The 27,962-nt window shown below is 48.2% G+C and overlaps 1 protein-coding gene across 2 annotated transcripts; it reads right to left on the bottom strand.

Moving 5' to 3' along the window:
• Positions 1-2,524: 2,524 nt before the first annotated feature.
• On the bottom strand, positions 2,525-14,271 carry QTRT1 (queuine tRNA-ribosyltransferase catalytic subunit 1). Of its 2 annotated transcripts, XM_004277367.3 has the most exons (10): positions 13,993-14,270; positions 13,682-13,750; positions 13,448-13,586; positions 7,075-7,153; positions 6,835-6,950; positions 3,535-3,673; positions 3,226-3,301; positions 3,014-3,123; positions 2,839-2,926; positions 2,525-2,749 (listed from the first exon to the last, which is right to left on the bottom strand). In XM_004277367.3, exons 1-10 carry the CDS (start codon positions 14,233-14,235, stop codon positions 2,597-2,599), a joined length of 1,212 nt encoding a protein of 403 aa, XP_004277415.1. In that variant the 5' UTR covers positions 14,236-14,270; the 3' UTR covers positions 2,525-2,596. The 2 variants fall into 2 exon arrangements, with proteins under 2 accessions (XP_004277415.1, XP_049564102.1); XM_049708145.1 differs by having other exon boundaries at positions 13,448-13,750; positions 14,004-14,271.
• Between the last annotated feature and the right edge of the window lie 13,691 nt (positions 14,272-27,962).

Raw genomic sequence — 27,962 nt, 5'->3', positions numbered from 1 at the left:
AGCGACCTCCCGCCCGGGCCCTGGGGCTGCACCCAAAGCTCTCGCGCCACCCCCGATTGGTCGGCTGCGCTGTCACTCGTGCACACAAGCCAATGAAAGCGAAGCACGGGCCTACGGCCAAATGAGTCTTCCCCCTGGGGACCTTCTCTCGGACTCATTGGACGAAAGAACTGTCGCTATTGTGCTAGAAGCCAATAGCGGCGGGAAGCGAGTTATCCAGGCCCGGAGGCGGTGTTTCGGGAAAAGGCATTTTGGCCCCGCCTATTAGGGGCAGTTCCAGGATAGCAGGAACATCCGCCAATCTTATTGGCAGGGAGATCGCCAGTCAACAAAGCTGGCCAATGATACTAGGGATCGGTTCTTAACCACGGTCTGTCACTTGACGCTACCTAGTTCCCTAAAAATTTCCCATTGGTTTATATAAATATCACCCCGTTTCATCAGCCAACAAATCAAGAGAGTGGGACTTAACCTCCGAATCTTGACTCTGATTGAAAACTGTACCTGTCCATCAAAGAACCTCCTCCCGTTCTTGTGATTGTCGTGTCTACTGGAGTCTTCCGGAGCAGAGGGTAGGCCCGCAGTACTCGCCAACGCGCGCCACCTCCTGGTAGGATGCAGTGGCGATCCTCACTTGTGAGTTTCTGGGCTCTAGAGAAAACTAAAAGTCCCAGAATGCGTCTCGGGCCCGGGCTTGCAAATCAGCTCCCTGCGCGGGGTCCCAATGCACTTTGAAGGTGAGAGTCAGGCTGTTAATGGTTCCTAGGGAGAGGCAGTCTAGCACGGCCTCGCTGGCTCCCACTTTCATTCCTATTAAGACGTCTCCATGCCCTTGCAAACGCTGTGCTCTCCCCTAGGAATACCTTCCGCTCACGCCTGTCTTGATGCGGCTAACGCTCCAACGTTGTTCCCCTGCCTCTTGAACTTCAACGCATCTTGGATCTTTTTTTAAAAAATAAATTTATTTATTTTTTATGTTTGTCTGTGTTGGGTCTTCACTGCGTGTGGGCTTTCTCTAGTCGCAGCGAGCAGGGGCTACTCTTCGTTGCAGTGCGTGGGCTTCTCATTGCAGTGGCTTCTCTTGTTGCAGAACATGGGCTTCTAGGCATGCGGGCTTCAGTGGTTGTGGCACGCGGGCTCAGTAGCTGTGGCTGGCGGGCTCTAGAGCACAGGCTCAGTAGTTGTTAGTTGCTTAGTTGCTTCGCAGCACGTGGGATCTTCCCGGACCAGGGTTCGAACCGTGTTCCCTGCATTGGCAGGCAGATTCTTCCAGGGAAGCCCCTGGATCTTTTCGAGTACCCGATGAAACTCAACGGACCCTTTCCCCAGGAAAAAACACGTTATTTTGCAGGTAACGTTGGGGGTTCTGGGAACTGGGAACTCTTGACCACTTGGAAAAGAGGCCGGGAATAGGTGGAACAATTTTAAGACAAATGATTTGATTATGCTGGGCATAGATAGGCCAGAGAGACAGCCCAGTAAGGAGCTAGCAGCAAAGGAGGTGGGGAAGTAGTCTGACAGAGCGGGGTGGTAACAGGGGAATGGAGAAAGAAGGAGTAGGAGGATGGCAGAGTGGCCAAAGGTATATGCCTGGTCCATGACCCAAAACTATTAGTCTCAGAGATAGGCAAAATGACTGACAATGTTTGGCACTGCAGCCTTGACCACGATCACGGAAACCTGGAAACACCCTAACTGCTCATCCATAGAGCTCATTAAATAAATACTATGCAGCATCTGTAAACAAGATTGAGGAAGTTTTCATGTACTGACGTGTAAACAATTTGAGATACACTAAGAGAAGGGAAAAAAGCAAGGTACAGAACTGCATGTATAGGATGCTGACATTCATGAAAAAATGTACACATGGAAAATTTATGGAAGAATACACAAATTGATAATTATGATATTTGAATTGTAGATCCTACAAGTGTTACTTTTTCAGTTTAAAAAACTGTAGCTTCTAAGAGCACCACCAGCTCTGTAATCGGCCATATCTGGATTAGATCCTAGGCCTGTTTATTTGCTGGGTGATAATGACCAAGTGACTTCATTTCTCAGTTTCCTCATCTGTAAAATGGGGAACCATAAAGTTGCAAGAATTAAATACACTTGACGACCATTTAGAACAGTGCCAGGCACAGTATAAGCACCTTCTAGATCACACATGTTATTATCACTGTGTTTACTGACAACTAGATTAAGTCTGAAGAGTCAAGGTCAAGAACCAGAGCTTTGGAGCCCAGGTGCTTCTTCCTTGATGGTGACCTTGGCAAGTGACTTCCCCCTCTCTGGACCTGTTTCTCCACCCCCAGGATGGCTGGGGGGCCTGAGCCACAGGAAAGGAATGCAGCTCCCACTCTGAGCACTTCCTACATGCTCAGTTTCCAGATAACAACTGCTGCTATGGTTACTTGTTGTTATTATCAATTGGGGGTGGGGGTGACATGGGCCCCAGTGACACTCAGACCAGGAAGGGAACCTAGACAGGCCACCTCCCCAAGAAGACACGGACACACTCTATGTTATAATTTAAAAAAAAAAAAAATCCTTCAATATCTCCCATCCCCTCCCTCCCTCCCTCCCCCAAGCGGGGTCATCCCAGTGTGATTCCCACAGAGGCCAGGGCTTCAGTGGCCCAGGAGGGACAGAGGGTGGGGTCCCCATACATGGTGCCCATAAAGTCCCTTACGAAGTCGGGGAAGCGCTTCTCCACAATGCTGGCGCGTACAGCGCTCATCAGCCGCAGCTGCAGTGGGGAGGGGGGTCAGCAATCAGCCACCAGCATAGGGGAGACCCCCATCCCCCTTGCCTCACCCCTCCCAGCTACAGGCCCACCTGATAGGCGATGTTGTGGACAGTGAGGTGGTGCAGGGCCGCGGTGTTGTCGCTATGGAGCAGTGTGTGCAGGAAGGCCCGGCTGTGCCTGGGGACAGAAGGAGGGGGGTCAGCAGTGCCGGGTCCTGCCCCCCTCCCTGCCCTCCCCCTGCCCCCAGGCTCCATCCTCCCCTACTTTTGGCAGGTGGGACAGGCACACTCTGGGTCTATGGGGCGGAAGTCTTTCTCATACTGTTTCTTCTTCAGTGGCAGGTTCCCCGTGGGCACCAGGGCAGAGCCAAAGCGCTGGGGGTGGACAGGGGGAGGGGAAGGTGGGTCAACCAGGTCTTCCCCCCCTCCTTGGCCCCCGCAATCCCTCTCCGGTCTCTCCCCTGCCAAGGGCCTCACCGCTGTCCGTGTGGGGAAGACGCAGTCAAACATGTCGCATCCGAGAGCCACGCAGACCACCAGATCAGTGGCATAGCTGGGGGTGGGGCCGTGGGGGAGGGGAGCAGAGAACCTCAAGCCCTGGTCACATACCCAGGGCCCCCATCCCCAAGAATGGCACCCTCAGAACCACCCCCAGCAGAGGGCCATGTCCTCCTCAGTTCCCTCCCAAGCAGGGCTGTGTCCTTCCCCCTCCCCGACCCTCAGAGGCAGGGGTTCCCAGGAATCCCCTCCCCGTAGGCAGGGCTATCTCCCCTCTCCTCCACATACCCGACCCCCATCAGGTATCGGGGCTTGTCCTTAGGCAGCCTTGAGGTGCTCAGCGCCACCATCCTCCAGAACTGGCCCTTGCTCTCACCCCCGCTCAGGCCCCCGATGGCAAAGCCTGGCACGTCTCTCTTGGTCATCTCTAGGGGTGCAGAGGCAAGGTCAGCGGTGATCAGAAAAAAGGAAATAGGCCACAGTCTCCTCCTCTTCTTCCTCCTCACCCTCAGGGCAGACCCTGCCCAGACCTCCACAGGCCATCAGGAAAAGAAAATGTGACAGAGAGAGAGAAAGAGAGTGTATGTGTGGTGTATGTGTGTCTGGGGGCTGCTGGTGATCTCAGCTACCGTTTATAGAATGCCTGCTGCATGTCAGGGCTTCTTCTTTAATCCTCCGGAGAGAGGCCCAGGGCCCACACTCCCTTAGCTGAAACCTAAGATGAAGCCAGATGTGTTTCAAAATTTTCTAGGTTTTAGAACAGTGAACATCCTACATGCTGAAGAACAGCCTGTCATCAAACGCTGTAACATTTTGACAACAAAATGTGTAAAGACTCCTAACAAACTGGGGTCAGTAAGTCTGATCTTGCCACCAAATGAATTGCAAATTCTTGCGTGTTTTGGATATTAGAAGTGGGCAGGGGAATTCCTGGGCGGTCCAGTGGTTAGGGATCTGCACTTCCACTGCAGGGGGTGCAGGTTCGATTCCTGGTCAGGGAGCTAAGATCCCACATGCCTCGCAGTAAGACCAGAAAAAGAAAAAACAGAAGTGGGCAATTAGGCTCCAGAATTGCAGGGCAGGAGCTGCAGATCTGCACTGTGGTTGAGGCATGCAGAGCTTAAACCACTGGCCCCAGGCCACATATGCCAGAGGCTGGATTCGAACCCAGGTCTAGCCTCAAAACCAAGACTTATCTCTGGCCCCAGCTGCCCAGTTCAACTAGGGGGGAGGCCACAGCATTGACAAAGCAGGCCTGGTCTGGGGCTGGGTTTTGAAGCCGGAGTGAGCAGCAGAACCAACTGGGGATGAGTTGTTCAAATGCAGCTTCCCAGGTCCGCCCTGGCCCCAGACTCTGACCCAGTCATAGGGAGAGCCTGGGGGGTTCTGGTTCAGGCGAGACTCAGAGCACTGAGAAGCACCACCGGGACAGTGCTTGTCAAACTGCAGGTGGCTGAGAAATGAATTTGATTTGATGGGATGAGATCAGGGTTGTTGCTGTTGTTTTTTTTTTTAAATGAGAATAGAAAATATTGTATCAAAGACTCTCTCGTGTATAATGGTAAATGCTTCAGGAAGCCTTGGTTTCCACTCTCATATATGTGCACGCATCCAGAGCCATGACACGAAATGTACTTCTGACTGTGGGTCTCCATTAAAAAGACTTACTGGACCGGGGTGGGGGTGGAGACTGGGGGTGGTGGGCAGTTTGAGGACAAAAGGAATTACAACAGGACAGTCTTCACAACAGCATACACTGATGCCAGGTGCAGGTGGGACACCTTGAACAAATTTTCCCATTTATTCCTCACTTCGATCCCATGACATTGGGAGTATGTTCCCATTTTACAGAGGAAGAAAGTGAGGCTCAGGGAGGCCAAACCACTAGCCTAAGGATGCACAGCCATGAGGCAACAGATCAGGGGGTTGGATCCAGCTGTGTGGACTCCAGAACCCAGAGTCTTGTCCGTGACACCTCACTGCCTTTGAGCCCCCATCTCTGCCTCCACTTTGTCTCCATGACCACGGTCTTGGTTCAGGCCTCACTGTCACCCTCCCCCTGGGCAACTACTCCAGCTTCCTCTATGGGCCTTACGCTTCCTATCTCATTGGGATTTTTCTCCCACTCTCCCACTCAACAGCCTTCCATAGCTCCCCAGCACCTCGGTGTGCTGTCCCAGGGCCTCCACCAGCAGCACAATGCCTCGGGCCCAACCCCTTGCTCCTGACTGACTGCATGTCTCACTCCCCAGGGATGGAGCAGCTCCATGTATCTGTTAATGCTGTAGGTTCCAGAGCCCAAGGTCTGGGTTCAAATCCCAGCTCTGCAACATGCACGCTGTGTGGCTGGGCGTAAGTAACTTAACAGCTCTGTGCCTCAGTTTCCCCTCCTGTAACCTTGGGAACCTGGTAGTTCCCACCTTACAGGATCTTTATGAAACCTCAATGGGTCAGTCCATGACCAGCGTCTGGCATAGTGCCTGGTGAACACCCGAAAATTGATAGCTATTGGAATTTTTATTCTCCAAACACACTCTGCTCCATGCTGCCTGAGGGCCTTTGCTTCAGCTGTTCCTTCCACCTAGAGTGCTCTTTTGTTAATTAATAACCACTCTTGGACTTCTTGTCCAACCACTTGTGGCGGAGTGGTTAAGAATCTGTCTGCCAATGCAGGAGACACGGGATCGATCCCTGGTCTAGGAAGATCCCACATGCCGCGGAGCAACTAAGCCCGTGCCGCACAACTACTGAGCCTGCACTCTAGAGCCCACAAGTCATAACTACTGAACCCACGCGCCCCAACTACTGAGCCCACATGCTGCAACTACTGAAGCCTGCGCGCCTAGAGCCTGTACTCTGAAACAAGAGAAGCCACCGCAATAAGAAGTGCATGCACTGCAACAAAAAGTAGCCCTTGCACGCCACAACTAGAGAAAAGCCTGCATGCAGCAATGAAGACCCAATGCAACCAGAAAAATAAATAAATAAAAATTTAAAAAGAGAGAAAAAATAATAAATAAAAATAGGTGTTGCAATATTAACATCAGAAAAAAATAAAATTCAAAGCAACCCACATCAGGGGCTTCCCTGGTGGCACAGTGGTTGAGAGTCCGCCTGCCGATGCAGGGGACACGGGTTCGTGCCCCGGTCCAGGAAGATCCCACATGCCGCGGAGCAGCTGGGCCCGTGAGCCATGGCTGCTGAGCCTGCGCATCCGGAGCCTGGGCTCCGCAGCGGGAGAGGCCACAACAGTGAGAGGCCCGCATACCGCAAAAAAAACAAAAACAAAAATAAAACAAAAACAAAGCAACCCACATCAAAAAAAACAAGGAAACTATTAAAAAAAAACAACAACACATAATAATCACTCTTGGGAACTCCCTGGCGGTCCAGTGGTTAGGACTCCACACTTTCACTGCCGAGGGCCTGGGTTCAGTCCCTGGTTGGGGAACTAAGATCCCACAAGCCGCAGCGCAGCCAAAAACGAAAACAAAAAAACCGCCAACTCTCTCAGCACCATCGCATGCCAGGCCCACGTGGGGCTCTCTGCAATGGAAAAGCCCTGGTCCTGTTGGCACATGGCTTTACCTTCGAGGCAGGTGGCCCGGAGATCCGCATCCAGCCCACCCTGGATGATGGCGAAGAGGTTCTGTTTGTCCGGCCGCTGATGGGCTGCAATGCACCGGTCCAGCCAGCGGATTGATCTGAAAGAGGACCCTGGTTGTAAGCCATAGGGACTTGGTGAGGGGTAGGGAGACAAGGCTGCAGGACCAGGATCCTCTCCCTCTCCCCCTCCCTCTCCGAACACACACACACACACACACACACCTGTACATGGCCTCTTCCACACGTGGCCCTGTCACAGTGCTGCTGACCACATCATCCAGCTGCATGATGATGTCTGAGCCTGGAGAGTGAGACAGGAACACAGTCACTGGGAAAGCCCCCACGTTGAGGACAAGCTGGACCCCAGGTCCCTCTCCAGGTCTTGCTGACTCCCAGTTAACCCCCAATCTGCTTATACAGCAACCAGAGGAAGCTTTTCAAAATGCACATCTGATCTTGCCACCCACCAGCTAAAACCCTGCCCTGGCACTACTGTAGAATAAAATCCCACCTCGGGGATTCCCTGGCGGTCCAGTGGTTAGGACTCGGCGCTTTCACTGCCGAGGTCCCTGGTTCAATCCCTGGTCGGAGAACTGAAACCTCACAACCTGTGCGGTGCAGCCAAAAAAAAAAATCCCACCTCTGCAGATTTACCCTTCAAGAACCAAATGACGTGTGTAGCAAGTGATTCTTCACAGTGTGTTGGGTAATAGCAAGATGGGAGTCCAAGTGTCACAGGGGTCTAGTTAAGTAAACCATGGTCCAGGCCTTAATGGAAGGTTCTTTCCCACAATTCCAAAATCCAGAAACTTCTCAAAATCATACGATTTTTCTTATGCTTATGGCATCCTCATTTGGCAGCAAAACCTGAGACAGTTGTCATCTTTTTTTTTTTTTTTTTTTCCGGTACGCAGGCCTCTCACCGCTGTGGCCTCTCCCACTGCGGAGCACAGGCTCCGGATGCACAGGCCCAGCGGCCATGGCCCACGGGCCCAGCTGCTCGGCGGCTCGCGGGATCCTCCCAGACCGGGGCACGAACCCGCGTCCCCTGCACCGGCAGGCGGACTCTCAACCACTGCGCCACCAGGGAAGCCCAATAGTTGTCATCTTTTTAAAAACCTAATTTACTGTGAAGGTTCATAAGTGTTAATGCAATAAATGTGAAGTGTAGGGACTTCCCTGGCAGTCCAGTGGTTAAGACTCTGCACTTCCACTGCAGGGGGTATGGGTTTGATCCCTGGTCAGGGAACTAAGATCCGGCATGCCGCACAGTGCAGCCAAAAAAAAGAAAAAACAAATGGTTAAGATGGTAAATTTTATGTTATGTGTATTTTAACACAATTTTTTTTAATTGAAAAAAAAGAAGTGGGCTTCCCTGGTGGCGCAGTGGTTGAGAGTCCGCCTGCCGATGCAGGGGACACAGGTTCGTTCCCCGGTCTGGGAGGATCCCACATGCCGCGGAGCAGCTGGGCCCGTGAGCCGTGGCCGCTGAGCCTGCGCGTCTGGAGTCTGTGCTCCGCAACGGGAGAGGCCACGAGAGTGAGAGGCCCGCGTACCGAAAAAAACAAAAAAAAGTGAAGTGTAATACCACAGGGTACTGCCCCAGACCCAATTGAGGTACTGTGTAATAAATGGTATGTACCCTTTATTATCTTTCTAAAATGTGAGAATTCTGAATTCTGACACCTATCTGGCCACAAGAATTTCAGATTAGAGACTGTGGACTTATAGGTTAGAAATCACAAGGAAATATTGCCAAGATGTATCATTATAGGAAAAAAGCACAGTGTACCACACTAGCCAAAGATGGGGCGATTTGAGAAGCAATAAGGATTTTAACTGCAATTGATTGAAATGTATCAAATACATTTAAACCCATGAGTGCATGGTGATCCTAAAAAACTAAACATTAGTTGATCATTGCTAGAAGATGCTACATAATCAACCCATAAAAACTAGTAAATGAGGGAAAAGAATGAATCCCACTCTTCCTGTGTGAACTAAACTGCTTGCTCTCCCAGGAGTAGGTGAGAAATGTTTCTCTTTACAGAAGTAATCTGGCTAATAAATGAAGAAAGGATGACAGAATTGGAACATCACCGGTTTGCAATTCCTAATAATGGTTCCTGGGGAGGAGCATGACAGCTCACTGGGAGAGACAGGCAGACATCAGATGCCCCCTGATGGACAGACACACTGTGAAGACTTCTTGCCAAAAGGAAGAAGGACTTGAATCTGGCTCTAACCTCTAGATCCAAGTACCAACCTACAGGAAATCTAGAGGGTGGAGGAAAACTATTACACGACACCCAGGGGATGCAACCAGCAAAATTCAGACCCGGTGAAACACTATAGGGCAAAGGAACCAGTTTCTTCAAGAAGCAAATTGCTGGGACTTCCCTGGTGGTCCAGTGGTTAAGAATCTGCCTTCCAATTCAGGGGACGTGGGTTCGATCCCTGGTCAGGGAACTAAGATCCCACATGCCGCGGGGCAACTGAGCCCATGCACCACAACTACTGAGCCAACGCACCACAACTAGAGAGCCTGTGTACTTGCAACTACTGAACCCACACGCTCTGGAACCCGTGCACCACAACTATAGAGAAGCCCGTGCGCCTCAACGAAAGATCCTGCGTGCCACAACTAAGACCCGACACAGCCACAATAAATAAATAAATAAATAAATCTTTTTTAAAAAAAGAAGAAGCAAATTGCTGGGGCATCCCCTGGCAGTCCAATCATTACGACTCTGGGCTTCCACTGCAGGGGGCATGGATTCCATCCCTCGTTGGGGAACTAAGATCCCACAAGCTGCTCGGCTCGGCCAAAAAAAAAAAAAAATTTAATAAAAAAAAAAGAAGCAAAAAGAAAAAGCAAATTGCTAAAAAAAAAAATGGAATTGGAAGGCAAAACTATATGATATGTAATATATATAATATATTAAAAAAGACAAGAGATCTTTCAAACAACTGCAGTATCTGCACATTATTTGGATCCTGAAGTAAACACACTGTAAGAAAAACTGACAGTTATGAAATGACTGGAACGTTGAACACTGGCCAGATATTTGATGATGTTAATGAATTATTGTTAATTGTTTGTAGGTGGGATGATGGTATTGTGATTATGCTTGAAAAAAAAAAAGAAACTATGGGTCTTCCCTCGTGGTGCAGTGGTTAAGAATCCACCTGCCAATGCAGGGGACATGGGTTCGAGCCCTGGTCAAAGAAGATCCCACATGCCGTGGATCAACTAAGCCCGTGTGCTGCAACTACTGAGCCTGCGCTCTAGCCCGCGAGCCACAACTACTAAAGCCCATGAGCCACAACTACTGAAGCCTGCGTGCCTAGAGCCCGTGCTCCGCAACAAGAGAAGCCACTGCAATGAGAAGCCTGTGCACTGCAACGAAGAGTAGCCCACGCTCACCGCAACTAGAGAAAGCCGTGCACAGCAACGAAAACCCAACACAGCCAAAAATAATAAATAAATTTTTTTAAAAACTATGTTTTGGAGATAAAAATTAAAATACTTAGAGGTGAAGTGGTAGGACGTCTGAGATTCGGTTTGATATAATACAGATGATCTACGGAGACTAAGAAGCTAGAAAAAGAAAACCAATGCAAAACTAGCGTAAAATTTAAAAATAAACAAGATACATAAGATTGCAACTATCAAAAAATAAAATAAAATCAATGAAGCATATCTATTAACTAGTATGTTATTTGGCTATAAAAAGGAATAAAGTACTGATGCATACTACAACATAGCTGAACCTGAAAAACGTTATGTTAAGTAAAAGAAGCCATTCACAAAGACCTCCTATTGTATGATTTCATTTACATAAAATGTCTAGAATACACGAATCTATAGAGACAGAAAGTAGATTACATAGGACTGGAGGAGGGAGGAATAGGGAGTGATTGATAATGGATACAAGATTTCTTTTTGGGGTGATAAAAGTGTTCTGAAATTAGATTGTGGTGATGGTTGTACAACTCTGTGAATACACTGAAAACCACTGAACTGTACATTTTATATTTATTTATTTTTGATCTTCTTTTTTTTTTAATTTTTTTTTTATCTTTGGCCACACTGTGCAGCATGTGGGATCTTAGTTCCCCGACCAGGGATCACACCTGTGCCCACTGCATTGGTAGCATGGAGTCTTAACCACTGGACTTCCAGGGAAGTCCCAACCTGTACATTTTAAATGGGTGAATTGTCTGTATATCATATCTCAATAAAGCCATTTAAAAAAAAAAAAACAAAGAAGTCAACAAAACAGAAAACCAACAAATGAAGAAAATGAATAAGCCAGAAGTTGGTTTTTGGAAAAGATCAACAAACTCGAAATCAATAAACCCCTAACAGACATCAAGAAAGAAGAGATCACAAGTTTTTAACATCAGGAAGGAAAAAGGAGACATCACTACAGGCACTATAACATTAAGAGGTTAATAAGAGAATATTAATGATCAACTTTATGCCAAGAAAGTTGAAATAAAGTTCAAGGAATGGCCAAATTCCTTGAAAAATCCAACTTATCAAATCTGACCCAAAATGAAACACAAAATCTGAATAGCCAAATCAAAATGTCAAATAAATCGAATTCATCATTAAAAACCTTACCACAACAAAACTCCAGGCCCAGGGGGATTTACTGGACAATTCTATGAAACATAACACCAATCTTAGGCAAATTCCAACAGAAAATAACATGGGAGAAGCAAAGTGGGCTATGATACTAATGAAACATAATGGCTGTGACCTGGTGATTGTTGAAGCTGGGTGACAGGTCAATGGGGTTGTGTCTATTTTGGTATACACTTGAAATTTTCCAAAATTAATAAAAATGCAAGGTACAGAAGAATGTGCCATAAATAGCATGCTCTCATCATGGAAAAAATAAGACTAGATTTGAACTTGCTTGTATTTACATAAACTCTGGAAGAATACATAAGAAACTAGAAAGAGTGGTGACTTGTGAAAGAGATGGATAGAATATAGGCATGGGAAGACCACTGTTTCCTGCACACATCTTTATATAGAAATATATACAAAATGTTTTCTTGTTCAAGTTTTTTCTTTAAAGGACAAACCAAAACTCACAAGGTCCTGTAGGACCTGTCCCCAACACCTCCCTGTCCTCACCCTACACACACACACACACACACACACACCCTACCCCACTCAGCTCCAGCCATGCCAGTCTTGGTCCTGCTTCAGGTCCTTTGCACTGGCTGCTTCCTCTTTCCAGAACATACTTCCCCCCTTTGGACATCTAGTTTATTCCTCCTCATCCATATAGGTTTTAGGCCTAGGGCAACATTCCCTGAGCCTACAGACTGAATCATGCCAAAAGTCCCATGTACTTGGCCTTCACAGTCAGGGTCCCAACCTTATATCTATTTGTGCCTTTAAAACAAATTTTTTTTTTTTTTTTTGGCTGCACCATGTGGCTTGCAGGATCTTAGTTCCCTGACCAGGGATCGAACCCGTGCCCCCTGCAGTGGAAGCACAGAGTCCTAACCACTGGACCACCAGGGAATTCCCTAATAACTTATTTTAATAATAATATATAATTATTCAAAATGTTAAATGCACCCCCAATTTAAAAAAATACAACAGGGTATTTGGTGAAAAGTCTCTTGCCCACCAAGGGAAGGATTACAAAGGGGCACAAGTAACCCTTTAGGGGTGATGGACATGTTCACTATCTTGATTATGGTGAAGGTTTCATGGGTGTATACATGTGTCAAAACGTACCAGAGGGTACACTTTAAATATGTGCGGTTTATTGCATGTCAATTATATCCCAATTTTTTAAAAAGGAAAAGAATTTAAATGCTCCCTGTCTACCCAGATCTTCAGTTCCCTTCCCTCCGAGAACCTATACTAGTTTCTTATTTTTCTTTCCTGAGATACCGTAAGCAAATCATGTGTTTGGGATTTGGGTTTTTTTTTTTCAATACAAATGGAAATATACAATGCACTCTACCTGCACTGTTTTTTGGGGTTTTTTTTTTCTCTTTTTTCTGCCTTTCTAATTAAGATGTTTTCACCAATGCCTGTCTCCCTTTTGGACTGTAAGTTCCACGGATGTTGTGGCACCAGCACCCAGGCCCATTGCTATAAGCAGAAGCCACAGAATCTGTACATAGAGGGGTCTAAAAGCACCAGTCTGTTTGGAAGATGGGAAGTTTTGAACCTGTTTCCATAGCACTTTATGAGATTGAGAAATGTTAATTGTCCTTATCAAGGAATACGGGATATTGATGGAGATGGGAGGGGTCTAAAGCCTCCCCGATACCTCCCTTGTTGCCCCCATTATTTCAACATATCTTTGCCCAGCTAATTTACTATTTAAGAGAAACAGTAACAAGAAAGATAATACGAAAAGCTACTAATACATGTCAGGCATTGTGATAAGAGATTTACTGACATTACATCGTCATTTTTGTGAACTATCCCCTCAGCTGAGGCTCAGGGAGGGGGAGTGACTTGCCCAAAGCCGAGCAGCACGAAAAGAGCAGGCCCGCCTCACCTCCACCTCCGAAAGGCAGGGGAAGGGGCGGCTCCCCGGTATCCGCTCACCCAGCGCGTTCTGGATCTCCACGGATCTCTCGGGACTCAGAAGGGTCTCGTCACCATCATAAGGGGAGCGGAAGCGGACGCCCTCCTCCGTCACTTCGGACAGGGACACCAGGGACACCATCTGGAAGCCGCCGCTGTCCTGAGGGAAACCCCACCGCAGGGCTGACAAGAACGGGACTGGGAAAATCCACGCCCAAGGAGGGCTCTCGGATCCCGGCGCTGACCCCGCCTTACCGTCAGCAGGTTGTGCGGCCAATTCATAAAGCCGTGGAGACCGCGGGCTTTCTGGATCAGCTCGGGGCCCTGGGGTGGGGGAAGACGGGTCAGGCTCGGGGTGAGGGCAACCCTTGGGGCTCATATTGGGGCGACAGGGTTGGCCAACTTCCATCCTCGCTGGTTCCTCACGCCCAGCACAAGGCCTGAGCCATCCGGGACTCCCGATATGCGTTTTGTCGATAGAGTTTAGGAGGCGTGCCCGGGTCTAGGGAATCTCCTGGGCTCCCCCACGCTTCGCCGCCGCCCAGCCCGGGGCACAGCCCACCCACCGGCCTCAGACCCAAATGGTAGGTGTTGCCCAGGCAGATGCGGCAGCCCAACGCGTCCAGTTGCTCGGCCGTGATGCCCTTCATGGTGGCCTGCGTGCCCACTGGCATGAACACTGGAGTAGCCACCGGCCCATGTGGCAGCCGCAGCTCCCCTGCCCGGGCCCTAGAGCGGCTACACTCGGCCACCAGTCTCATGATGCGCGGAGCCGACTCCAGGGATGTCGGGCTGACAACTGCCGCCATCTTGCCTGCCGGAACCACGTGGTCCGTGGAACACCCTGGGCGGCGCCATGTTGGCTGAGGTCACGTGGCGCGCGACGCGGGCCGAAGCTTGGGGAGAGCGTCAGATGAACCATGGAAACGGACGTCTGCGAGCTTGTCTCTGCGCTGCGCCCAGTTAGTTCCCACAGGCAGCACACTGCTGCGAAGTATTAAAATTGTCTTGGTTTGGAGGCCCGTTCCTGCCAATTCCTCGAAGTAAAAGCCTCTCTAGCTATAATTTTATCTTCCATCAAATGGGCCGAATAATAGTATCTAGACATAGGGACGTTGCGAATACTGAATGACAGGATGGATGTATATAGATTTTTACACAGTGCCTGACGTAATCTTTTGTCAATTTTTTTTTGGCCGCCCCTCTCAGCTTGCGGGATCCTAGTTCCCCGACCAGGGATACAACCTGGGTCCTAACCCACTAATAATAATAATAACAGTATAGATATATATTAATACTTTAATAATCTTATGGTTGGAAATGGAGCTGATATCTGACCTGGCCAGCAGAGGGCGCGTTTGCCCCAGAAGCCTTCCTTTCGGGACCACCCGCCGAAAGCCCCGCTGATCTCAGCAAGAGCCTGACCTAGAGGCCTTGGGCTAATGCTACCAGTTTCTCAGTGTGGTGGAGTCCTCACTGAGTCCACGTCTGGAAAGCGCCCACCAATGAAGCCCACCTCAGGGCCTTTGAACTTGCTATTGCCATTGTCAGCAACACTCATCTGATATTCCCACACTGGCTCATATTTTCACCGTCAGTTGCTCCTGACTCCCCCAATCTTAAAAACCCTCCACCACCGATGACTGTATATCACATATCCTGTAATTGATATGATGCTTTTAAAAACCTCTATACAGGACTTCCCCGGTGGTGCAGTGGTTAAGAATCTGCCTGCCAATGCAGGGGACACAGGTTCCAGCACTGGTCTGGGAAGATCCCACATGCCACGGAGTAACTAAGTCCGTGCACCGCAACTACTGAGCCTGCACTCTGGAGCCCGCGAGCCACACCTACTGAAGCCTGCGCGCCTAGAGCCTTGTGCTCTGCAGTAAGAGAAGCCACCGCAATGAGAAGCCCTTGTACCACAACGAAGAGTAGCCCCCGCTCGTTGTAACTAGAGAGAGCTGCAGCGTGCATCAATGAAGAGGCAAAGCAGCCAAAAATAAATGAATAAGATAAACAAATTAATTTTTTTTAAAACCCTCTATACATTGACAATACCCAAATTTTTATTCTCAGCATAGTCTTCTCTCCTGAACTCCCATCTCCTCTTGAGAGATGCCTCCTTGACACCCCCAGTGGGCATCTGTAGACATCCAAACTCCACATGTCTAAAGCAGAATTCATGATTGTCCTCCCAAGCTTGCCTACCTACCTCCATCTTCCCCTTCTCAGTAGTACCAGCTCATGCCCTCCACCTCTGGGACTGAACTTAAAAAAGGTCTAAAGGTTTGGAGGGATTAGTGTCACTACTGGCCAGGCTGTGATTTGGAGGGGGCCAAAAAAAAAACCATGAAAAGAAAAGAAAGTCCAATCATATAATATTTACTTTCTAATTTATTATATACATTTTATTTCCATTCCTGAAATAAATCCAGCTTGGTCATGGTATTCTTTTTTTTTTTTTGCGGTACGCGGGCCTCTCACTGTTGTGGCCTCTCCCGTTGCGGAGCACAGGCTCCGGACGCGCAGGCTCAGCGGCCATGGCTCACAGGCCCAGCCGCTCCGCGGCATGTGGGATCTTCCCGGACCGGGGCACGAATCCGTGTCCCCTGCATCGGCAGGCGGACTCTCAACCACTGCGCCACCAGGGAAGCCCGTGTATATCTTTTTATTTGATATTAAAATAACTACTCCAGGGACTTCCCTGGTGGCTCAGTGGTTAAATAATCCACCTGTCAATGCAGGGGACATGGGTTTGAGCCCTGGTCCGGGAAGATCCCACATGCCACGGAGCAACTAAGCCCGTGTGCTGCAACTACTGAGCCTGTGCTCTAGAGCTAGCGAGCCACAACTACTGAAGCCCACGCACCTAGAGCCCGTGATCTGCAACAAGAGAAGTCACTGCAATGAGAAGCCCCCGCACCGCAGTGAAGAGTAGCCCCCGCTCGCCGCAACTAGAGAAAGCCCGCACACAGCAATGAAGACCCAACGCAGCCAAAAATAAATACGTTAAATTAAAAAAAAAAAAAAAACTACTCCAGGGGACTTCCCTGGTGGTCCTGTGGTTAAGAATCCGCCTTCCAGTGCAGGAGACGAGGGTTCGATCCCTGGTCAGGGAACTAAGAACCCACATGCCGCGGGGCAACTAAGCCCGCGCGCCGCAACTACTGAGCCCACACACTCTGGAGCCAGTGCTCCACAACTAGAGAGAAGCCCACTCACCGCAACAAAGAGCCCGTGAGACACAACGAGAGATCACACGTGCCGCAATTAAGACCCTATGCAGCCAATAAATAGATAAATATTTTAATATTTTATAAATAAATAAATAATAAAAGAAAATAAAATAACCTCTCCAATTACTTTCATGTTATGATAACCCTTAAATATTTTTGTATATCCCACTATTTAGAAATTTTCTGTCTCGTTTGTGTATATTTAGAAAACAACAAAAAGCTGGATTTTTGTACTTTTCCACCGTTCCAATGATCTTTGCCTTTTATTGACAAGTTTAGTCGATTTACATTTATAATGGTTACCAATATACATTTATAATGGATCTGATACCATCTTTTTACAGGCTTTCTATTCTTGTAGCTTCTGTGGGTTCTTATATTTGTTTTTTCTTTCCCATCTCTCTTGCCTTCTTTTGAATCAATCAAAAAAATTTTCTCAATTCATTTTCCCTCTTATTTTATGAAACTTCTGTGCACTTTATATTTTTGTGGTAGATGCTCTAGCAATTTTAAGTGGCATACTTAACAAATTGTAGATTTTTACCTTTACCATGGTCCCAATCAACTTAAGGTTCCTAGACAGTTGAACTCAGAACTCAGAAGGCTTGTCTGTCCAATGTTTGAGATCTTGATCGGGGTTTTTTTCCTCACAAATTTGGCATTATTGTTGTTCTTGTTGTTTTATGCAATCAATGTTTATAAATATATTCACATATATAGCAATATCTTTGCTTATAACTTCTACTCACAGATCTCAGATCAATTTCTGTTTGTCAGAAGTACCTCTTTGACACTTTTTTCAATAATAAGAACCCTGTGTTGATAAACTTTCTAAATTTCTGTTTACCTAAAAGAAATTTATTTTGCCCTGGTTCTTGAAAAATTGTTTCACCGAATATAGAATTCTAGGTTGACAATTATTTTCTCTTAGCACATTGAATTTATTCCACTTGTGGCTTCTATTATCAATTAAGAAATAGTAAGTGATATTGTAACGTAAATGTAAATGCTATTTCTTGAGATCTGTTTTTGTCTTTCTGGTTTCCTTTAAAAATTATTCCTTTATCTTTGCCAGTTTGCAATTTCACATGATGTATCTAATAATTTTAATTTATCCTGTTTGGGATTCCCTGGACTTCTTGGATTGTGGTCTTTCCATAATTTTGGCAAATTCTCAGTTATTCTCTCTTTGAAGAGCTGCACTTGTCTGTAACTAAGCCTCAACACAGGTAGCTGTGAGTAGAATGAGAAATACTGACTTGCTGCCCTTCCTGAGAAGTTAGCCCTCCGACTGGGGAGCAACCTCCTGCTACTGGTTACTCCAGTCTGGACTGGAGTTTCCATCTCGCTGAACTGGTATAAAGGAGGGAGGTAGGAGATATCAAATAGCAGCTCCCTGTTCTAGCCGAATTTACTCATAGATTTTTTTCAATAGTTGTTTCCTCATTTACTGTATGCCCTTGAGACTATTTCCAGAGACTTTAAATGATTGTTTTTTAATACTTTTCACGTTTCACTAAGAAGTGGATCTGTGAAGCTCCTCAAGCTAGCATGCAGGAGATCGATTACCTTTTTAATATTTTTTGATGTTTTTATTTCCCATTCAAAAAATTAAATATATTCGCAGTATATACATATATCAAATCATTATGTTGTACACCTAAACTAGTACAGTGTTATATTATATGTTAATTATATCTCAATAAAAGGGGGGAAAGAAATCTTTTAGAAAATATGAAAAAAGTTTAAAATGGTAAAATTTATATTTTACCACAGTATATGGTAAATATATATATGTAAATAAAACGTGTGCACTAACAAAAAATGTATGAAATACAAAGAAGTTTTTGAGAACTCAGGAATTTAATAAACTTGACTTATGATTCCATTTTAATTAAATAGATTTAAGTTTTTTAAATAGATAATACATGCTTAAAAAATACACATAAAATGTATACTGTGAATTATCTTTCCCATGCCTGTCCCATGTAAATAGTTCTCATCTCTTAATTTTTTTTTAACCTCTTAATATTAAGTGATGTTTAGTATGCATTCATTTTTCTTTTCCTTCTTCTTTTTTTTTTTTTTTGCTGCGTTGGGTCTTCGTTGCTGCGCACCGGCTTTCTCTAGTTGCGGCGAATGGGGGGCTACTCTTCGTTGCGGTGCCCAGGCTTCTCATTTCGGTGGCTTCCCATTTCGGTGACACGGGCTCTACGCACGGGGGGCTTCAGTAGTACGGCGCACAGGCTCGATTGCTCCACGGCATGTGGGATCTTCCCCGACCCGGGCTCGAACCCCTGTCCCCTGCATTGGCAGGCAGATTCTTAACCACTGCGGCACCAGGGAAGTCCTTAGTATTCACTCTTGTCTATACTTACATATTTTTCAGCATATAAAAGAAAATATGTACTTTATTGTTGCAGTTGTCTTGTTTAGGGTTGATTCATCTCAATATACTAATGGTGGAGTTTTTCTTTTTAATCTTCTGGAATCTTTCATAGACTAACGGAGTGTTTGAACTGTCATTTTCCACTAGTCATGGATCACTGACTCATGGAATTGTCTAAAAATTTCAAAACCCTTACAACTTACTCTAGTATAAGTTTCATAGTAGTTTTTTTTTTAACTCAATAGCAAAAAGGAGGTATGGGAGAAATTGCCGTCTGTCCCACAGCTATTCCACTAATAAAATCATATTATGCCACATCTAGTCCCTGTGATTTGTTTAATGTTCCTTACAAGTATGTTTGTAAAATTCATTTGTGTTGTATGTAGTTGTGATCCATTCATTTCTTTTTTATGTATTGGTATAAATATACCACGATGTACTTATAATTTCTCAGTCAATGGACTTGTGAACTCTTCAGTTTTTGTTTTTAAAGATTCATTCATCATTTATTTATTTATTTATTTATTTATTTATTTTTGGCTGTGTCCGGTCTTAGTTGCAGCATGCGGGATCTTCGTTGAGGCATGCAGGATCTTTTGTTGTAGCACGCAGGCTCTTCGTTGTGGTGCACAGGCTCCAGAGCGCATGGGCTCTGTAGTTTGCGGCACTCGGGCTCTCTAGTTGAGGCATGCGAGCTCAGTAGTTGTGGCACAGACTTAGTTGCCCCACGGCATGTGGGGTCTTAGTTCCCTGACGAGGGATCGAAGCGTCCCCTCTGTTGTAAGGCAGATTCTTTACCACTGCACCACCAGGGAAGTCCCCAGCTTTTGTTTTGTGTGTTTGGTTTTGCTATTATAAACAGTGCTGCTCTGAGCATTTGTGTGTGCATCTCATTGTACACTTCTGCAAGAATCCTAGGAATAGAACTGCAGGACCCTAGATCAGGTGGATATTCAACTTGAAAAGGCAGGACCAACTTTTTTCAAGGTGATCACACCAATTGACATCCACAACAGCAGTGTAGATAAGCTTCCTCATCAGGTTTTCACCAACTATATTTATAGAACTGTTCAATTTTGCCGATCGGGTGACTGAGAAATGGCATCTCCTTTGGCTTTAATGTGCATTCCATGATTTTATGCTGCTGAGATTGAACACATTTTCAGATGTTTGAGCCATTTACTGACATCTTTCATTACTCAGATGATTTGGCAGCAGAATTCAACACAGCTGAGCTGAACACTCCTTTTTAAAATATATATGTACTGGGACTTCCCTCGTGGTGCAGTGGCTAAGACTCCGTGCTCCCAGTGCAGGGGGCCCGGGTTCGATCCCTGGTCAGGGAACTAGATCCCGCATGCATGCCACAACTGAGAGCTCGAATTAAAGATCCTGTAACTAAGAACTAACTAAGATGCCGTAACTAAGACCTGGCACAGCCTAAATAAATAAATAAATAAATAAATTTTAAAATAAAATAAAATATATGTGTGTGTGTATATATATATATATATATATAAAATCTTCATATGGAACAAAAATACAAAATATTGGTCTTTGGAGGTTGTAACTACAAGAGTGTTCAATGAACGGCACTTTTGTATTTTATGCACTTTTCTGTATTTGTAATATTTCATATTTCTGAATGTATAAAAAATTCAGAAAGTACAAAAGGTGAACAAACTCATCCCCCCCACACTCACTTTCCAACTCAGCCTTTCCTAATAACATGTTTTATCAGATTCTTGTGCCCTTCTAGTGTTTTTTCATGCAAACAGAAGCAAATTTTAAGTTAAATACTTACTTTTATCCCTTTATACACAAAAGGAGGCTTGCTAGTTACCGTGGGGCATGCACTTCCCTTCTTGTGTACACCTTGGAGGCCATCCCATGTCAGTACATAGTCTCCTTGTTCTTTTTCTTTTTTAATTAATTAATTTATTTTTAAAAAATTTGGCCACACTGCATGGCTTGTGGGATCTTAATTCCCCAACCAGGGATTGAACTCAGGCCCTTGGAGTGAAAGTGAGGCATCCCAACCACTGGACCACCAGGAGATTCCCATCCTTGTTCTTTTTCAAAAGTTGTCTAGTATTCCAAAGTATGGGTAGACCATCTCTCACTTATGGGGTCTCCTGTTGATTCTCACTTGTGTTGTGAGTAATCTTTTGCTTCTACAAACAAGGCTGCAGTGAATGATCTTGTATTTAAGTTATTTCACAGGGCAGCAAGTATTTCTTTAGGAAGATTTTCCAGCAGCTAGATGACTAGGTCAAAGAGAATAATAAATCCTATTCAATGCCCTCTATAGGGTTTGTGGCGTTTGCACCTTCACCAGCAAGCAGTATATGGAAGTGCCTGTTTCTGCACAGCCTCTCCAACGCGGTTTCACCTGCCCCCTTAACAGGAGAACTCTGGTAACTCTGTGTTATTATTATTATTATTTTTTAAAGCATGCATTTTCCCCCTTTTTTAAAAAATTTATTTAATTTAACTTATTTTTTGCTTCATTGGGTCTTCGTTGCCGTGCATGGGCTTTCTCTAGTTGTGGGGAGCGGGAGCTACTCTTTGTTGCGGTGCGCGGCTTTCTCATTGTGGTGGCTTCTCTTGTTGCAGAGCACGGGCTCTAGGCGGGCGGGTTTCAGTAGTTGTGGCGCACGGGCCCAGCCGCTCCGCGGCGTGTGGGATCTTCCCGGACCAGGGCACGAACCCGTGTCCCCTGCATCGACAGGCGGACTCTCAACCACTGCGCCACCAGGGAAGCCCACTCCCACCTTCTTGAAACATTCTTCCTATAGCTTTTCTAGCCTCATTCTCCTGATTTTCCAATATTTCTTTTCGTTCTCCCAAAAAATTATGATGATTAAGAGCCAACGCTGCCAACACTAATGGAGCAGGTGCCAGTGTGTGTCTGGTGTCTGGTAAGCCATACGCTGTCATTGCCTTATTGGACTCTCACAGGGCAATGAGGTGGGTACTATTATCATCTCCATTTTATGAATAAAGTAATTGAGGCAGAGATATTTACTAACTCACTCCTGGTCACAGGAGTAGTAATCCAGGAACAGGAATTGAAATCTCGGCCTGTCTGAGCCCTGTGAAGCCGCCCTCTAATACAGCGTCTTTTCCTGAAGAAGGCAGTGTTAGGGATTGCAGCACAGAGCAGGGGCGAAAGGGTTACAGCCAGAGGAAGTGGAAGAGGGGATTCAGGCTCTGCCACTCAGAAGCCAGGTGACTTTAGTCAGGCGATGGCCACTCTGTGAGTCTCAGTGTCTTCATCTTTAAATTGGGGTAGAGGGTCATCATGAAGGTACACAGTAAATGCCAACATACACACATGAATAAACATTACGGAGCACCCACTCTGTGTCAGGCACTGTTCTCACAGCGGGCAACATAGCAGTGAAAAAACAGACAAAAATCCATTCCCTGGAGGGGTGAACAAGAAAAAATTGTAAAACACGTCATGTCTCGGGTGGTAATGAGTGTTGGGAATAAAGAGGGCAGGAAAGGAGAGGAGATGGGAGGTGACTATTTTAAGTAGCGTGGTCAGGACCAGACTCACTGAGAAGGTGAGATTTGAGGTAAGGCCTGAAGGAGATGAGGGAGGGGCCAAATGAGATCCGAGAGAGCATTTCAGGCAGTGGGAACAGTGAGAGCGAAGGCTCTGTGAGGTGGGAATGTATCTGGATCGTTTGCAGTGCAGCAGGGAGAGCAGTGTGGCTGGAGGGAGTGAGGGAAGGAGCGGAAGGTGAGTGTGGCAAGGTCACAGCGTGAGATCCTGAAAGGCCTCTGGTTTGCGGTGGGGACTTTGGCGTTCCTCTGAGCTACATAGAAGCATGGAGTGAAGGGAGCCTTTTCTATCACCAGAGGTAAAGTCGGGGTTGGAGGTGGGGTGCAGTGGCACCTCCTTTACCGTTTCGGCGCCTCTCAGCAGGGAGGGCTGTGGGGGGGCCACAAGACCGCCCGTTGAGGCAGCGCTAGGAGCGCGGCTTCAGCACTCTGGACAGAGCCGCGCACGTCGCCCGGAGACCAGGGAGGCAGCCGCCCTCGGGGCGGAGCCTGCGGAAACGGCCTATTAAAAGCGGCGCGCTTTGCGCAAGTGCCCATCCCATAGGAGCGGGGCCATGGGTGAAGCTTGAGAAACTGTCCAATTAGAAGCTCTGGCTCGATGACACAGCGTACGATGTCAAGGGGCGGAGCCTGTGAAAAGCACCCATTCGGAGCGGGGCCTGTTGATTGGCCCTGTTGAAGCGTCGGTGCGCCAAGAGGCGGTCCTAGGGGCAAGGAGGACGTCGTTTTTGAAAGGGTGGTGTTTGCACAAGCGAGTTCTCGGGTGATTTCTGCGCCCCTCAAGTGGAAGCCCGCGTACCTTTCCATGTGCGTGACCGGGGTTGGTACTCTCAGTAGATTCTCCAACCTCCCCTTCCTTGGGGTCCCCGCAACTGCGCAGCGTACCCCCCCCCCAGAACTAGACGTAGGGGATTGCCCTTAAGGAGTGGGTACTAAGGTCCTGGGACCCAGAAGGGCAGGAGTTTCTGGGCGTGGAGTGGAAAATCCAGAACCTCTGGATGAGAGTTGGGGGTTTGAATACCTCTGATGTTGAAATAGGGCTCCCAGAAGCCTGGATGGTATTTTCTCTGGTTTATCCAGCTGGGGGTGGGAGCTGTGTTGTGAGATAGTCTCGGCCCCCACAGACCTGGTGCCAGGATGCCAGCATTTTGGGAAACACTGGGAAGGCCACAGGCCCAGGACTTGCGACCTGTGCGGAATGACCTCTGTGGCCACTCCTTAAACATTCCTGCTTGTTTTCCCACAGCACAGCAGAGAGCTGGTGAGTCTGGACCCCTCTCCTTCCTGTGTCCTGGGGCAAGGCAATGCATCTCCCTTGGTCCCAGTCAGCTGTCTGGGATATTCAGTTTTATCCCCTCTTGGGTCTGGAAGTTGATCCCTCACCGAGTCCAGTGGACTTTTGCCACATAATCACTCTGAACCTCAGCTCGGATGTTCCAGAACTCAAGCCTCTTTCTGGTCTCTCAGCCTCCATTTTCACCTCTCCCACACACATGTTCTTCGCCCAATAGCCAAAGGGACTGTTCCTGAGCATCACTCGGCCTGGGTTCTTCCCAGCTCAGAATCTTTCCATGGCTCCCCATTGTCCTCAGGATAAAGGTTAGAAGACCTCTGCCTGCCTGTCAAGGCCCAGCACTGGGTGGCTCCAGGATTACATCAAACCACACTTTTTCCTTTTTGCAACCAAAATGCCTCACTCATCTGACTTTAACTCCTTGCAGTCCATTCCCACCTCTCAGGAGAATTGTTTGAGCCGTCTGTTCCCTTGGCATGGCATACCCTTGGCTCACCCCCTCAACACTGTCTTGAGACACAGAAAACCTTTCCTGACACTCCCTGCCCCAGCTGGGACAGGGCCCTCTTGGTGCCTGGAAGCTCCATGAAGGCAGGGGCCAGGTTCACTGCCACATTCCCAGCCTGCAGTACAGGACTGATACGTAAGCAATACCCAATAAATACATGTTGCGTGAATGAAACAAATGAGCACATGAAGTTTCCATTTATTCCGGGATGGGTTAGAATGAGCCTCTCAGCCAAAAACACGTGCTGCACTGTTGCCCAAAATTGTGTCCAGAGGTCTTGGAACAGGCCAGCAAAGGGAAGGAAGAGCCGGCGTGGTGCTCACACCTGGACATGGACTCCTGAGGCTGGACAGCCCAGCTGCAGAGAGGTCCAGGCCTGGGTCCCTAGGGGCAAGGCCAGCCCTGTTGGTTACACAAGACTGGTTGATGATCGGAGGTCCCTGCCAGGGTAGTCGGGCAGCTGGGTGGTGACTTCAGGTCAGGCTGGACCCCAGGGACAACCAGGGCCCCAGTGACTGCTAAATCTAGAGGCGCAAATCCTGGATTTGCCTCCCCCATTCCTGCTCAGCCCCCTTTCATCCTAGGTCTCTGATCCCCAATACTTCTCCCTGGGATGAATTCAAATTCCCAGCAAGGCCCTGCCCCTCCCTGGGACATCATCTCATCCCGCCATGAGGTGTCAGTCGCGTGCTTTCTCCCTTCCTACCTTCCCTCCAAAGACATGCTCCAGGGTGGTGCCCAGTCCCAGGTCACTGACCCCCAGGGCCTATCCACCAAGCACCCTGTCCCGATCAACTTGCTGAGGCTGTGGGCCATCGACCCTTCTGCTGATACTCCTGGTGCTCTCTGCTGGTGACTCCAGGACGCATGACACCACCCTCCAGCAACACGTGGGCCAAGACATCTCTTCCTAAGCCAGCTGTTGCCCACCATGGCCCTGGCTGAGGAGGAGGAGCTGGAGAAGCAGCTCTGCTAGGACCTCCTCCAGGCTGGCCTCCTGGACTTGGAGGGCAATAGGCCTGGGCGGAGGCCTCAGTCAGCTTTGAAGGAGTGATGCACCAGCAGCAAGGCCTTCTTCATGCTCAAGGTGTCAGCCACATCTTCCTGAACCCAGCTTCCTGGGGTGGTCCTGAGGGCTGGGATACTGTTGTTGGCCAGCTGCATCACCACCAGCGAGGTCCCTGAGCACAGTCAGGGTGCCAAGGATCTGGGCTCACGAGCTGTCTCCTCAGGAGAGTTACCTGTGCTGCAAAGATGCTGCTGGCTCTGTGGCGTCCAGACCTGACTACCGTAACCCTGTCTGTGTCCGACAAACTCCCAGGGCTGTGCCTGCATCAATGAAGATGAAACCTTCACCCAGCCTTGTACTGGGCTGAATACTGTCCCCCAAAACAGTATTTCCAAGTCCTAACAGCCGATATCTGTGAACGTGACCTTACTTGGAAAGGTCTTTGTAGATGTTTTTAAGGATCTTGGGATGAACTCATCCTAGACTAGGGTGGGCCCCAAATCCAATGACTGGTGCCCTTATATAAGGGAGGAGATTTAAGACGCAGAGACTCACAGGAAAATGTCATGTGAAGACAGAGGCAGAGATTGGTGTGATGCTGTCATGAGCCAAGGGACGGCTGGAGCCACCAGAAGCTGGAAGAGGCAAGGGGAAATCCTGCTTGCTTCCCAGTTAACGCCCTCTTTTTGGCAATAAACTTGTCCTGACCATGGCAAAGACTCAGATAGGCATCTGATCAAAAGATAAGCCACCCGGGGTCTAGCCCTTCCCCGCAACAGATGAACATGGCAGCAAGTCTCAACTCCCTGAGGACTTGTCACCATAGATACATATTTAGCCACTGCCTTCCCTAACCTTGAGATTCATTCCCTTGCGGTGAGTCTGCATTCAGAAATGTGAATGGTGGTGGTGGCTGCTGCTTGGGAAACCAATGGTGAAACCTGTGTTGAAAACGCAGGTCCATGGTTGAAGGCATTTGGCAGGCGTCGCAGGAGTGTTCCTCGCCATGGACTTCTCTCAGTGACACAGCTTCCGTCCACACCTTTATCCTATCTTCTGAAACACAAGGTCCAAGTGATCTTGTGTGGGTCTCTTTTTTTCCATCCCCTGGACCTGTCTGGGAGAGGAGTCGAGGCTGGAAGCCATCCCTCAGGTCTGTCTCTTGTCTCCAAGTGCAAATGCCTGAGGGATCCCAGGGGACTTCAGGCCAACACAAATGTTTGCACTCTGGGACCCGCTCCCAGGGCTGGACCATTTGGCATCCCAGGCCTCCTCTGCTCTGGCAGTAAGCAAAATTCTTCCAATGTTTCCTCTTTTAGTGGAGAACACCTTTCTCTCACCTCCCCAAGAAGGCAAATCTTCATCCTTTGAAGGCACACTGGACTTGCTACCTCAGCTGAGTGATTCTGAGTCAAGAATGGTTCGCACTTCTCCCAGAGGCCATGGTTAACCAAGCACGGGAGGCCAAGGGGCCACAATCTTTTTTTTTCGTGTGTGTGCCGTACGTGGGCCTCTCACTGTTGTGGCCTCTCCCGTTGCAGAGCACAGGCTCTGGACGCGCAGGCTCAGCAGCCATGGCTCACGGGCCCAGCCGCTCCGCGGCATGTGGGATCTTCCCGGACCGGGGCACGAACCCGTGTCCCCTGCATCGGCAGGCGGACTCCCAACCACTGCGCCACCAGGGAAGCCCGAAGGGGCCACAATCTTGAACAGTACCTACTCTGAGAGAGTGGAGAGGCAGCAAGACTAGGTGGGTTCCTGTAGAGATGCAGTCCCAGGCCTCAGTGAGGGGCTCGTTCCAGACAGGCGGGTAAAGCAATCCGGGCGCGACCCCCACTTCTCCCGGACGCAGGGCCAGAGTTGAGAAGGGGGCTGCTCTGGGGAGGGTTCCTCCACCTGCGCACTGCTGACATTCAAGTGTAGAATGGTCAGCAGCATCCCTGGCCTCTACCCACTAGGTGACAGACGTCTCCCAACCACTGCAAAATTACCCAGGATCGTGAAGCACGCCAACCGTGCACTCTGTGGAACACGCTCGAGGTGGGGCGGCACCAGGGGAAAGGCCGTGGCTGCTGCAGACACAAAGCGCCATCCTGGCACAGATGCTTCTGTGGCTGGGTTCCCTAGATCTCGGCATCTTTCAGCCAGATTCAACTGGGCTTTTTTAGGTTACACGTACCCAACCTACAAGGATGTTTTACTCCGTGGTGACTTGAAATTGCACTTCAAACCATATGAGAATTCATGGAGAAAACAAAGCATGCCCAACTGTGTGAGCAAACCCCCTACAGCAGTGTGGGTCTCCGGAAGTCACTCTGCAGCCCAACGGGAGAGCTGGGACTATGGCGCCGCTGGGACACCGGTTCTACAAGCTGCCAGGAAACTGGGTTGCTGGCCTTGGCCGTTCTCTGGTGACCAGGGACTGCCCTGCCCCCTACACCCTGCCTTCCTGTGCTGGGAACAGAGTGGAGGAACCTGCCCATCTTGCTGCTGGTGGCCCAGACACCCAGGCCTACGACAGGCA

This window comes from Orcinus orca, chromosome 3, assembly GCF_937001465.1.
Source record: "Orcinus orca chromosome 3, mOrcOrc1.1, whole genome shotgun sequence".
NCBI lineage: Eukaryota > Metazoa > Chordata > Mammalia > Artiodactyla > Delphinidae > Orcinus > Orcinus orca.
Note: the sequence above shows the minus strand (reverse complement) of the source record. Positions and strands in the feature narration are given on the sequence as shown.